At 41.6% G+C, this 13363-nt stretch overlaps 2 protein-coding genes across 2 annotated transcripts in view; both read right to left on the reverse strand.

The window, feature by feature from the left end:
* LOC113022498 (potassium voltage-gated channel subfamily B member 1-like) overlaps window positions 1-3642 on the reverse strand; it is a 43608-nt gene extending 39966 nt beyond the window's left edge. The window contains exons 1-2 of the mRNA XM_026167960.1: window positions 3321-3642; window positions 1860-2525 (exon numbers count right to left, since the gene is read on the reverse strand). Coding sequence (XP_026023745.1) covers window positions 1860-2414 — 555 coding nt within the window. The 5' untranslated portion in view covers window positions 2415-2525; window positions 3321-3642. The remainder of the gene's footprint in view (window positions 1-1859; window positions 2526-3320) is intronic.
* Window positions 3643-4874: 1232 nt separating this feature from the next.
* LOC113022499 (prostacyclin synthase-like) lies at window positions 4875-12241 on the reverse strand. The gene is made up of 10 exons (XM_026167962.1): window positions 12168-12241; window positions 11493-11616; window positions 11056-11231; window positions 10452-10595; window positions 9958-10085; window positions 8752-8933; window positions 6999-7155; window positions 5759-5940; window positions 5227-5378; window positions 4875-5094 (listed from the first exon to the last, which is right to left on the reverse strand). Exons 1-10 carry the CDS (start codon window positions 12224-12226, stop codon window positions 4944-4946), a joined length of 1455 nt encoding a protein of 484 aa, XP_026023747.1. The 5' UTR covers window positions 12227-12241; the 3' UTR covers window positions 4875-4943.
* Between the last annotated feature and the right edge of the window lie 1122 nt (window positions 12242-13363).

Below are 13363 nucleotides of genomic sequence, written 5' to 3' on the forward strand. Positions count from 1 at the left end.
AATGTAAAAATGATTTTGCAGTTGCTGAGGTTGTGATATTTTAACATGGCTTTCAGTTATAATTAAATACTGCAGTCTCAACAATAAGTGTAAAGGGTGGTGCTAATAAATATTGAAATGTTTCTATGTGAACATTTAACAAAGAGTGCCTGCTAAACTGGTGAGTCGGGGAAGGCTGTTATTTATCACCTGTAAATAAAGAAAGAAAGAAATTGCTACTCATCAAAATGAACTTGGTAGATCTTTACAGATTTTTGCCATCGTCACAAATATGTGGCCAGACACTAAAATTATAACACCCTCAGTGACAAACATTTCATTGGAGATAGGAAGATTTTGTTGTGTTTTCAAACATGATCTGTTTAAACTGCATTGTTAATGGGATTTGACATGATGAACAAAGAATGCTTGCTTGTTCCAGTGTTGACAGAAGGTCTGGCATAGAAATGGAGGGTGGTGTCATAATGGGACATAATTTCTTTGAGCAATGTGGCTGAATATTAAAGACAAATAATTAGGAGCTTCAGAAATTCAAGGTCAGAGATAGAGTAGGTTCTTTGAATAGACGAGTTACATAAATTATGCAGGAACCCCTGTTTCAAGGAGGTGTTTGAGATTTCTTTGAGTAATGATATTGCCATGAGATCTTTTGTTTCTAAAATACTTAGTGAGCTGTTCCATAGGGGAGGCATTCTCCTGTCTTCCAGATATATTTCAGGCATTTTGAGATGACACAAAAAAGGAAGTAAATTCAGTCTGGAAAAACCTCCTTTTCACCCTGTTTAGTAATGAAATAAACACTAAACAGGAATTTGCAGAATTCACAAAAAGCCACACTTTAACATGGAACCGGTTTTGTTTTTAACATTTACTCTGAATACTGATTCAGTCACATCTTTGGAGAGTTGGTTCACTTAAAAAAGTTGTTAACATGACAACATCCATCGATCCAGAGGAGCGCACTTCTCTTGTTCCTGCACTGTGTTGTGAGCCTGTTAATGAGCTGGAAGATTGAATACTAAACTGGAAATGAGACAGAGGTGGCTAATAAAGCCAAGAGGGGTGACAGTGGGAAGGAGGAGGTGTTGTGTGATGATGTCTAAAAATACATAATGTGCACATGGAGGCTTCTCGCAGTTATGACATTGATGAAACTCTTCATCCTCTTTGTTGCCATTTAAAACAAACATTCAGTAATTACCGCGGGAGACACTAGAGTGGAACCTGTGAAGGGGAATAATGAAAGTTGTCATGTTTTCATGCTAAAAGACAAAAGGAGGTTTAATTGACTCACCGGAGAACACAGCATCCGGCGCTTTCTCCAAGGAAAGCGCACCTGGTTGGCATTAGATTATTGATCAGAGAACAGCTAACAAAATTAGTTTCCACAGCTATACTATTTGAATAGAGAGTGATGAATAAGCAACTTTGCAGACAGCTTTGAAGTTCACCTCTTGAGCACAACAACACCTTTTTCTATCCATCGCTCATTCTTTCTGCCCTCTGTGCTACAGCTGCGGGGAGTGACAGCTTAAAAGCCCTGGTTCAGGTCAAAAGAAAGTCAGACATTAGATCAAACCAGTCCCAAAGAGAGATTTACGCCAGCTTCTGGATGTTAAACTGGTATTCACGTCCTCTCTTTTTTTGGTTTGTTGTTGTTTTTGTCTTTAGAAGATTTCTAAAATTAAACCCGTCGTCAGGATCCAAATATGGAGAAACGATTATCTAAAACTTAAGCGACAGAAGCCTTGCTGGCTGTTTGCTAATGCCACAATCTCTCAGTATCCACTACTTTCACTTGATCTCCTGTGCCAAAGTGAACACCTGTAAGAAAAAAAAAATGCTGAGTGGCACACTACCTTAGCAGCAAATGATGAGCTTGGCTTTTCCAAGAGGTCCCAGAGTTTCTTCCTCTTTTCGGAACAACACGTGGTAGTAAACTCCTCTCCTTCCCTCTCCCTCATGTTCTCGGCCTCTCTTTTGAGCTCTTCGTTCATCTGCTCCTTTTTCTGGTGATACCTGGCCTGGCAGCAGGACTCAAGGTAGATCTCGTCGATGCCCCAGAAGTCCAGCTCTTGGCTGAATGAGAGCGCGCACATTTCCTCCATCATGTGCAACTTCCCAGTGCGATAGAAGTTGAGGATGGAGGTGAAGGCGCCGGGGTGTCTGTCGAAAAAGTACTCGTTGGTATCCAGGCTATAATCATCGCATATCTCCAAGATAGAGTCGTGGGTGTTGCAGTCTCGTAGTTTGCCCAGACGTGTGCGGGGCAGCCTATCCAGAGTCCTCCACAGAACTTCGTGGAGAAGACCCCCAACGTTGAGTCTCACCCGGCGGGAGTGGGTCTTGCTGCGGATGATGTCAATTGTATCCGGCGGCAGCGTGGTGCCCAACCGAGGTCCTGTTTTGATCATCTTCACTCAAGTCACTGGGTCACTTGAAAACACTGGAAGATGCAGGATGGTGGATTAAAAGAACATGGTCCTGGAGATGACCGCATCAGGGTCTCCTTTCGTTTCTTTTGCCTGACAAAAAGAAGAAGAAAAGGGGGGGAAATTAATGTGGGTGCTGCTGAACGGGCACTGCTGGTGTCCTACAATAGCAATGTCAGGTGGTTTATCCACTCATCAGAGAACCAAATAGATATTTTAATCAGCTTTAAGAGGTACAGCCGCTTTTCTTGCTGACAAGGATGGCGGGGTGGGGGAGCGGAGTCAATGATAAACTGGATTCCACTTGCGAGCGCTGTCCGGTGCTGAAACGTCCATCACTCCCAGGACCGCCGTCTTTTCGCTGTCCACGAAATCCGGTGCTGAAACGTCTCAGCTATCAATCTCGGCCCAAAGGCACTTGTGTTAGGTGTTGTTATGAGCATACGTTGTTGAACTGTTCTCTGGAGTGATATTAAGCTGGGCTAATGCCGATTATCAACTTTGATTAAGGGCTCATAACACACTGTATCATCCTCTAAGACCATTCTGTGGACTGTCCTCACAGTAGTGCAGGGTTTTCCGGGGTTTACATAACGACAAGTTATTATCAAAAGAGGAATAATTGAGATATAAAGTTGTTGTTTTTTTATCCCTTTAGTCAAACATGCCTACTGACTCATTCAGCAAAACTGCATTTACATATATATATTTTAAAGTAACCCACATGAGCTGAAAGTGGAACTCGCGCATGTTGTAACGATGGCCAGCTACGCCAAACGAACAGGACACAGCATCTCGAACTCCGCTACAAAATCACAAAGCTTATAAGACTTAAACCACAAACTAAAACAGGATCGCACACGACAAAGAAATAAACGTAACGCATACCTGTCTTCTTTATATCCCGATTCACCTCAAGGAGCGGCATCAGCAACATTTCGAGACTAAACGCGTTCAAACTTGTTACTGCTCTCCGGCTCTTCGGCTCTCTTTTGGGAGCTGATGGAGGCATCATGAGCCGCGTACCGACATGTTGAAAACTATAAGTGCTTTTTGCAGGAATCAACACGTCCAGTCTGCCCTGTGCACCGCTCCGGAAGCGAATCAACAAGTAGAGCTCCTGAGAGTTAGTCGGGAATGCTCCTGGTGTGTCTCCTCCACCTGCTGACAGTGTGCGTGCGTGCTGGCCGGCGCCTTTGTGAACGGGATCCTGCAGGGGCTGATTTCACTCGGGCTCCTCCAGCGGCGCAGGCTGTGTGAGTTTAACCCTCGCGGGCCCAGGCAGAGAGTAATAGCTCAGTGCATCAGTGCTTCGTGCTGGAGTGTTATAGAGCTACAAAACTCACATGTCTGGCCAGAACTGGACAAAGTATAACCTTTCACAAAGTTCATGCAGGTTAGACAATCTGTGGAGTTAGCATTAATCAAGCAACTTGTCATTCAAAGCCGACACTTGCACTCTGCACTCACATCACAATAAATAAGAGACATGCTGTAAGTACCTCTTCGATCCTTAAGTGCTTCTTAAATATTAAAATACAATATTTGACATCAGGGAAGATTGGCCAGCTACTTAACTCACTCTTGGAGAGGACAATCTGACAGTCTGGGTTTTGCGGCTTGGCCTGATGTATTGTAAAAGTTTCTCATTAATCTTCACACAATGGGCTAACATTTAAAAGACAATCACAGTGAGGTCTGCGGGAACATTTTCCAGTCTGGATTTAAGACACAGACATCCTCTCTGCTTTCCAGATTAGGCTTTAAACTTTCATTTTTGACAGAGTATATAGTTAGGTTGGATCAGGTGACCTGGAATCACCCTTAGTTATGCTGTAATAGGCATGTGCTGTTGGGGGCTTCACCTTTTCTCACTCGCTATGTGTTTATAGACCACTCTGCATCATTAGTTATTACTTTTCTCTGGCTCTCTTCCTCCCCTCACCACAAACTGATGTGGCAGATGGCCACGCCTCCATTTGCAATAAGTGATATAACACACAAGATTGTTGTCCTTTGAAGACCTGCACAGTGCCTTACAATCTGTGACCTATCATCTCCTGCCAGTGACTGATCATTGCTTTCCAAACAGCGTATAAATCCAAACTTCACTTCGCAAACAGCAGGCGTGTGTTAGTGTGACAGATGTGTGACTGGCTCTGTTTACAGTACAGGCAGTCCCTTCATTACACTCAGTCTCTGCAGCTGACAAAAAAGAGTGCGCACGTTTTTACTGTTTCCTCCCCCTAAATGAAGGCATTTTTCAGTGTCTTATGAGGTTTTACTGAAAAATAAAATGGTAGGTGTAGAATGGGCATCCAAAACACCCTCTCTAAAGAAGACTGACAGCAGAGGATTACAATATTATTTATATTTATTGATAAATAGCAAAGAAAAATGCAAACTTTATTACATAAATAAGAAAATATAAAATTACAAAGGACATAGAGACAATATAAACAAAGTTTTTGTGTTGAAATGTGCATATAATTGTTGTTCTTGCTCATTTTCCTAGTGAGTATTTCGAGGTTTATATCGGACAGGCAAGTCTCCTTCAGGTTGTAGCATCCCAAATCCATAACGGCTGGTATTTATTTCTGGCATCTGAGCATTTGGGCCACAAAGCTCCAAATCATAGTCAGTCAACACCACGTAAACAAACCTGTCGAGGAAAAACACAGATAAAACACAGAATTAGGGTATTGGAGCAGAAATGTAAAACTCTAGCGTGGAACGTTTTGAGGCTCTCAACGACCCTAAAGTTGTAGAGTAAAAATAAATCTAGGGCACTCACTGTCTGATGGTATTGATGGCAAACTGCTTTCCTACACAGCCATTGGTCCCTGCACCCCATGGCATAGTGTAATATTTCAGCCGCTTCCCTCCTTTATAAAAATCCTTCTTCACAGATCCGTCTTCTCTCAGAAAGCGATCGTACTTGTATTTCTGGAAAGGAAACACAGTTTTTACAAAGCAGCTATTAGATGCAAGTAATATCAGAATAATCACTCAAATGCATTGGCATTTGTCTGACATTTATTTCTTAAGTATGCCCTGCTATGCCCTTCCCACACCCATCAGCTCATTTTCTGTTCCCATGCTCTGCTAATCCCTCGGTAGCCCACAGCTCCGGACTTGACCTCTCGCTGGGTAGCACAAGGTAAGCTTTGTGTAGGCGTTGTTTCCATGTTACATAAACAACCGCAGGTGCTAATTACACTTAACTCTGCCTTCAATGAGTCCATAAGATAATTACTGCTATTCCTGTTGGCAGCACAGGGAGATTTTCATGGATTAGAGACTGGAAACAAGACAGGAAGACAAACCTGTGGCTCGTGGTAGATCTCAGGGTCCATTTGAGGGCTGACGTAGGGAAACAAACACACTCTGTCTCCTTTTCTCAGCAGGTACCGTCGGCCATCGGCCATGCAGAGGGTCTTTTCCCGCACTACCTCTCTTGTAATGAACGGGCCGGCGGTGAGTCTCAGTGCCTCTTCCAAGGCACTATCTGAGAGGGGGTTGAAAAAGGCGCTTTCAAATAAAATGTATTATCATTATTATTATTATTAAAGAAATGGTCAGTATCTGCAGTATTTCTAAACTTTATATGATTTCTTTTGCTACTACCATCTTGCTATTAACAAACTGCAGTCATGCTCTTAAAAGCACACCATTGTGGTGTGATGGTTAGCAGCATCGCCTCACAGCATGAAGTTGCTGGGTTCTACTTTCTCTGCTGTTTTCCTCTGTGGGATCTCTGTGGGCATACCAGCTTCCTCCCACAGTCCACAGACATGAATGTCAGGTTAACTAGTGATTCTAAAATGGGCGCAAGTGTGAAATTTTGTCTTTATCTCTGTGTTAGTCCTGCGACAAACTGGTGGTCTGTCCAGGGTGTACCCTGCGTCTCACTGCTGAAATAAGCTCTAGTTGCCCTTGAATTGAATAAGTTAGAGAAAATAGATGGATGCACCTGTTAAAGGGGGTCTATTATTGTGCCATTCATTGGTGTAGTGGTTAACACATGGGCCTAATGCTTAAAGCTCTCAGGCTCAAGACTGGGAGGAGACAAATCCCTGAGAGGGTCATGTCAGGAAGAGAATCCTGTGTATATCAAATATGTGGCTCTGTCCACTGTGGTGGCCGCTTGTTAATAGAGGGCAGGCACATGAGGCTTTTATTTATTTTCTTTTTCTGTGTGCTGCACAGTGGTACATGCTCATATTAAACATGGCTATTGATTCAGTAAAGTGCTATACAAATACAGACCATTTACCATTTAAATAATCAAATCTGTCTATGTGAGCCAAAAGTGGTCACACTGCTCTAAACACTTTAAGACTGTTTTTTTTTCTCTATTTTTGGACATATATGATGCCGCCAAGAGCTAATGCCCCCATTATGGTCATCACACAGCAGTCCCATCCACCTGCTGCTCAAACCTTTTGTTTTTGTGGGGGCAGCTAGTTTACGTAAAGGGAGGGGGACAGGAACTCAAACATCTTGTTTATGTTCCTGACACTATGATAAACCTACTGTTTACACAGGCTGGAGAAAAGCCCTTACCAAACACTGGGGTGTTCACTTGACTGTCCATGAGGGGAGTCCCTGTGGTGGTTTCCATCTGTGTGTTCTGGCTAAACTCCCTCTTTACTGCCATCAGGGCTTCAGGATTTGTCAACAAGAAGCCCAACAGCCAGAATGCAGCAGGACCAACATTACCCTGGAAACAAACAAAGACTCAGATGAGGAGGATGATGATAAGGTCGCTCACTCTGGCGTTGCATAGTGACAGCGCAGGTGGTTATTTGGTAACGGCAAATAAAAACATCACACGGCAACCTGAGTACTTACACAACCTTCTGTTGAAGTGATAACAAGCCATTATTTTTATTGAAATATAAGTTTCATTAAAACAAAAAACGTAATGAATTTGCACTGCTGGAAAATAATAAAATAAGAATGTCTGGGATGAGAAGAGCCACTCTCTGGATTGTCTCACTATTGGCAGAGGCACAGTGCAGTAATGGTTTACTTAAAAAGGAAAGCCATTGGAAACCTGAGGTCCCCTGCCATCTGCTTGCTTCCAAGGACAGGACACTGAAGCTATTCAGTTTTATAGCAAACTATGGTGCTATTATCTTAGGGGGAAAACATAACATAGTGAATAAATTATCACAAAATTGGCTGTTAGTTTATTGGAAATACACTAATAAGACTATTAATGATCACTTTACCAAACATAAGCATCTCTGATGACAGCACTTGTGTATCCTTTAAAAAGATTTGTCGCCAGGACACATCTGGCCCATGTATCACAGTCCTAAGTGTGGAAGAGCTTTCCCAGACACAAATATTTTCTTTATATTTAAAGTCATTGGCGTGACTTTGTGCTGAACAAAAGGGGTGGGGGGTGGGGGTGTGTGTGTGTCAAGATCTCTGTCTAGAAAAAGAAAGAAATCTGGGCAAATTCCTAGATGAATATGGTATAGGTATTATAGGTATAGGTAATTCCTGAAATGAGTAAAGAAAATCAACAGCTTATTTATGCAATATAATTCAATTTTAGAGGGGGTATATTAGTTGGGTCTGATTAATGACACCACCCTGGAAATTACGCCACTGTTTAAAGTTAAGATGTTTTGGCTTCTTAACATACCATTTGTTGTTGCTGCATTAACTGTTGAGCAAATCCTGACCACATTTTTCAAATGTGTTTGATTTTTCTTTTTTGAATCATTTGAAAATGTGTTCATGGGTGTTATGAATCAAACAGAAACAAAACAGGTTGACATAAAACAGCAAACGGCTTATTGTATAGGCCAAAACACATATATGATAAATCTGTCATGAAATAAACTCTCCAGCGGGGCTGTGAGAAAGACTCTGAGTCAAAGTCCAGCTTCAAGGAGTTAAGATCAGCTCACTAGCCCAGCTTTACTTTTTGTTTTAAAAAATATGAAAATTTATTTTTTTATATGTACATGCTACTTGATAACAAACACATGCACTAATTATTTTCATACTGACTCTTGAATAAAACTAACCTCAGCAGTTAATCAGTCATATCTAATACTGCGACAGCACTGAAAAGTGCACTCAGCTTCTGTACCATTATCTGTCTCATAGTGCTTAATCCTTGTAATCTGTAGTGAACAGCACCCTCATGTGCCAAAGAAGAGTATTTCAGTCCCACCCAAATAAAGTTTTTTTGGACACAAAGGGCACAATTAATTAATTTTGAGTGAGCTCTAGTGTAATCACCAAAAAAGCCCTCGTTTGTACAAACAGGTCAACATTTCTAGGTTGTCTCACTCACCTGTGTGGCCCAGAGTTGCATCAGTATAGCCCTGTTCTGCATCTCTGCATCGGTTCCATCTTCCTGCAGAAACTGCCTGTAGGCATGCAGCCAAGGGCTGGACCCCGAATCGTCAGTCAGACCTGCTGGAGCCAGAAGCTCCCAGAGTTTGTTTTGAACACTCTGAGCTGTCTTCTTCTCCTCTGTTACACACATATAAACATCATTAAGTGAGTGAATGAACCAGGTCACAGACGAGGTCACAGTAAATGTCACTGGGCAAGATGCCAGACAAAAATATGCTATTGCATACGTGCACAAAAGTACGCACTAATATTTTAACTGGCTGCTTCTGCTATTTTTGTAATGGGTGGAACGGATGGAATTGTACACAATAACGAGGGCCAAGTCCTGAGGCGACAGGCTCTGTGTTGTGATAATGAAGTAAGTTATCAGCGGAGTGACATCGCAGCATATGTGATGACGAAGTCTTTAGAAACACAAACTCCTAGACACTATGTAAGCACGTGAGTAAGCAATCCCCACCATGGTAACCACAAAACAAATCTATGGGAGCAGTCAGTGGTGATGTCAAACCACATTAACCGAGACATGACGTAAACCGTGACGTCAAGTAACACTCTCATCTGACTCACGACTTCATGCTTCTTTTGGTGTTCATTTAGTAAAAGTTAACCACAAAACTCTACCCAAAACTAAATTTACATGTTTTTTTTCTCCAGACAGTAACGTTCTTTATCCATCTGGAAGATTTTCATCCAGGTTTCATTTTGAGATGTGCACCTTCTCTTGAATATAATGGAACTAAATAGCACTCATCTTGTGGTGCCCAATATGCCATAAAGGTTTATTTAAAAATCTCACAATCATGACTCAATTACTCCAAAGCAAAATCCACAAACCTTGGTGCACGCAGTCACATGCGGGAGCTATGTTTACAGAACTACAGCCTGTGGAAGGAAGCGTACGTCTACCTGTGACATATTTACAGCTTCCCTCTTGACTAAAGGACCATTATTTTGCTCGTGGGTGTAGCTCAGTAAACAGTAAATAGTTCCTAGATGAAACAGCTTACAACAATGTTTGTAATTATTTTTGAGTGGCAAGATTACTGCAGTGTCATCTAATTATGCTTACGGGAAGGCTGGCACCTCTACAGCCAATCAACTAAAAGTGCTCCTTTGATTTTGAAGTTCATCTCTTTACCTTGCCTGAGAGTGCCCCTTGCCATTTTGACTAGAAGACCATCAAACTTCTTGTACTCCTTGTAGACACTCAAAGGGTCTATGGGGTTGTTGTTCTGCTTTCCTCCAAACAGCGTCAGGTACCCCGCCCTGCACGGAAAGAAGAAACACAAAACGTGTGAGTGTGTGGGCGATGAGAAGATAACCAGCACATGACACAGTTATAAATGGTACTTTTCCATTTAGTCCCCATGACACAGTAAAGATCCCCATAGCTTTCATTTTTAAAACAACCTTTGACTCACATCAGCCAAAAATGTTCAACCGGAAAAGTGACCCACACGCATTTTTATGACACAGCGTGGTCATCCTACATTTTTGTTGCTGGGTTTACAAACAGATGACCACAGGATGGATCGGTGTGTAAACTGTTTGGTCGGAAGCTTTTGACATTCTTCTTTTGACATAGTTAACAGCATTACTGCGCGTGTGTGGGTGGATGAGGCTTTTTCATACCTAAATAACAAGCTGTAAGAGAAATTAAATAGTCCCTCCTCTTTCCAGTCTTTCTGGTTCTGGGTCGTCTTTGCTTTCATCAAGGCTCGCAGGTTTCTGCTCATGGCGCTGTTAAGAGTGGCCAAGTTCATTCCCACAAAGTGCCTGTAGACATAAACCATTAAAGAAAAGGTTAAACGCCATTCTGCTGAGGGTTAGTCTTGCAAATCAGCTGACAATAATTGATTGTTAAAAACATCGTTGTAGCAAACATTATTTTAAAACGAAAACAAAAATTGATTGAGCTAATTTATAAAGGCAGGGTAATTAGAAAAATGGATGACGCAAACTGAAGAAGCACAGTGCCCAAAAATCCACCTATGACGCTGAAAGATTTTCTCCACCCTTCAATGAAAAAATGTGCATGCCGGTTAGTTCTGCACAATAACAAACTAAGACCTAAAATAGATTTCCAAGTATGTGCTGTTGCTCTACAGGAATATCCTCAGTGTTAGTACTTATAAAACCTTAACCAGTGAATTTCCAAGAAGATTCTCACTTCCCAAATAACATAAAAATGAAATTGAAAATTTAAAGAAAGTGGTTTTTGTTATTGCTTCAGTACCTTTTCATGATTTCGTTTGATTTAGCCTGCTGGCTATACGGGAGGCGCAGTCTGAAGATCCTGTCCATCAGCACCTGCGCGTAACGTGTGAAGTCCAGGGAATCGGAGTCACCCAGGACTGTGTCGTAGGAGTGTGGATCCAGGAGCATCGTCACATAGCGGCCAGCAACTCGCACCTGGAGCGCCAAAAGCGGACACTGAGTAAAGGATCTTAAAACATCTGTATATGCTTTAGAAAATGCACTGAACAGATGGCAGTGCTCCTTAAGTGCTCTGAATGACTCCAACGTAAAAAGATCCCGCTACATGGAAAATTACTTAAAAGTATATTTAAAACAAACAAACAAAACTATGAAATTTTCGTTTTATATCAGGATAAAATCACAGCTCCTTATGCATCTAAACTTGAATATGTAAATGCATATAATATAACTCACAGTGAAAACGTCACCATGCTTCATCTTCATGCGATTTATGAACTTGGATGCATCTTTTCCAAATTCAAGTGCATGACCTAACCACGGGATAGCTCCTTTGTCTAAAGGTGGTTCCCCCTTGCATCTAAAGGAAATAAAATAAACGAAATTGTGCATTCAATCTAATGTTTACAAAAGCATGTTGCAACAGTTATATCTGACTCATTTCCTCCTCACAGCAAAGTGAACTGGAATCTTTTTTATTATCATCATTTTCTTTTTTATTTAGTCTTCCACATCCGTTTGAATTTGTAGCGAAAACTGATCTTTAGCTCATGAATGTAGCCTACTATGGAGGGGAAAAGCACAAATAGCATTAACTGGAATTAGCTGAAAAGTCACAACTACATCATAGATTTTGTCGCTCGTAATTCACCAAAGCAAAACAAAAGCCCGTGAGGTGTGACGCTCAGAGTTGTTTAAGCACACAGCTTAACAGCATTCCTCAAACCGGAGCAGGGAAAAGCCCCACTAAGAAACAGATTCGCTCCTGGTCAATCCCCAATAATTCAAGCCGGGTTTTATTAACACTTCACGGGGATTGCGCGTTAAAATTCAGATATTAAAGAAAACACGACTTCACAACAGCACGTCATTCATTTATAAACAAAACATGTGGATGAATGAGTTACTTACCTCCATCTGTTTGTTAGAATAAAAATGAGTAGGACGAGCAGGAGGATGGTCCAGATCATCTCGCGTTGTTACGTCTGCGCTCGCTCGGAGTGTCACTGGAGCACCCTGAGACCTCACACTGCATTTATACCAACCCGTTGCTCAACCCCAGTCATAACAGTGTCATTGTTAACTCCCATGCCATTATCCACTGTATATTTGATGGCGTCATCACAACAAAAAGAAAAAAAAAAGTCTCTTGTCTAAACTGTGACCCAGTGACACGAGGGACTCGAACGTCATTCGTCTCGTTTGCGTTAGGACCAAGTTTTGCACGTCTCTCAGACACTCCCAAAGAAATAATAAGAAAGACAAAAAAAAAGTAAGGTGACCCTAAAAGCCTGAACAAGCTTTGTTTCTTATTCACTTATGGAAAGAAAAATGTAAGAGGTGTGGGAAGGTGGAAAAAGTGGCAAGCAGTGCTTCATATCAGGTGCCAAAACCTGTTTGGCCCACATGAAATTTAACACTGAAAGTGACGTTTCCATTAAGGCTCACTTCTTCTTTTTTTAAATTAAGGTTCACATAAGAACTGAAAACATTTTTCTTGGTTTGTTTTTCCTCCTCGGGAATATCCCTTGAGTGTGTGTAGTTCCTGCTTCTTGGAGTCTGACACACTTCTTTGGAGGTTAACAGAAATCTGCCAGCAAGAACCAGACTGTAGCTGAATGCTGTAACTCTCCTTGAGTCACTCACGCATGCAGTTGTTTTCTTTAAGTAATGTTTCATCATGTCTCTTCTTGTGTTGTGCTCAGGTCAGCACGTTGACTGTGAAAGATAAAGAAAGGAAGGTGAACACCCCAATCGAGAGCGCTTACTAGGTGCACTTACCATAACAACTTGAAAACCCTAGGTGACTTCCTTTTATAATTAATGCATTCAAAACATTTCCAGGAAACGTGACCTGACTTTGACCTTGAGGTCAAGGTCACTGAGATTCAAACGCATAAGATATACTTATGGTATCAATTTACAAATCCTGTTGCCTTGTTCCCAAATTCACAAACGTAGGTTTCCACAACACCCACCTCATCGGTGAAGTGACAGCAATCAGCCTTTTACAGCTGAGGGGTAAAAAACATTTTCCTGTCCTGTGTTTGGGATAAGAGTGGACTGAGACAACTGGTGCAAATGGTGTGAAGAATGACTAAATCAAG

The sequence above is a fragment of the Astatotilapia calliptera genome, chromosome 5 (assembly GCF_900246225.1).
Source record: "Astatotilapia calliptera chromosome 5, fAstCal1.2, whole genome shotgun sequence".
Lineage (NCBI taxonomy): Eukaryota > Metazoa > Chordata > Actinopteri > Cichliformes > Cichlidae > Astatotilapia > Astatotilapia calliptera.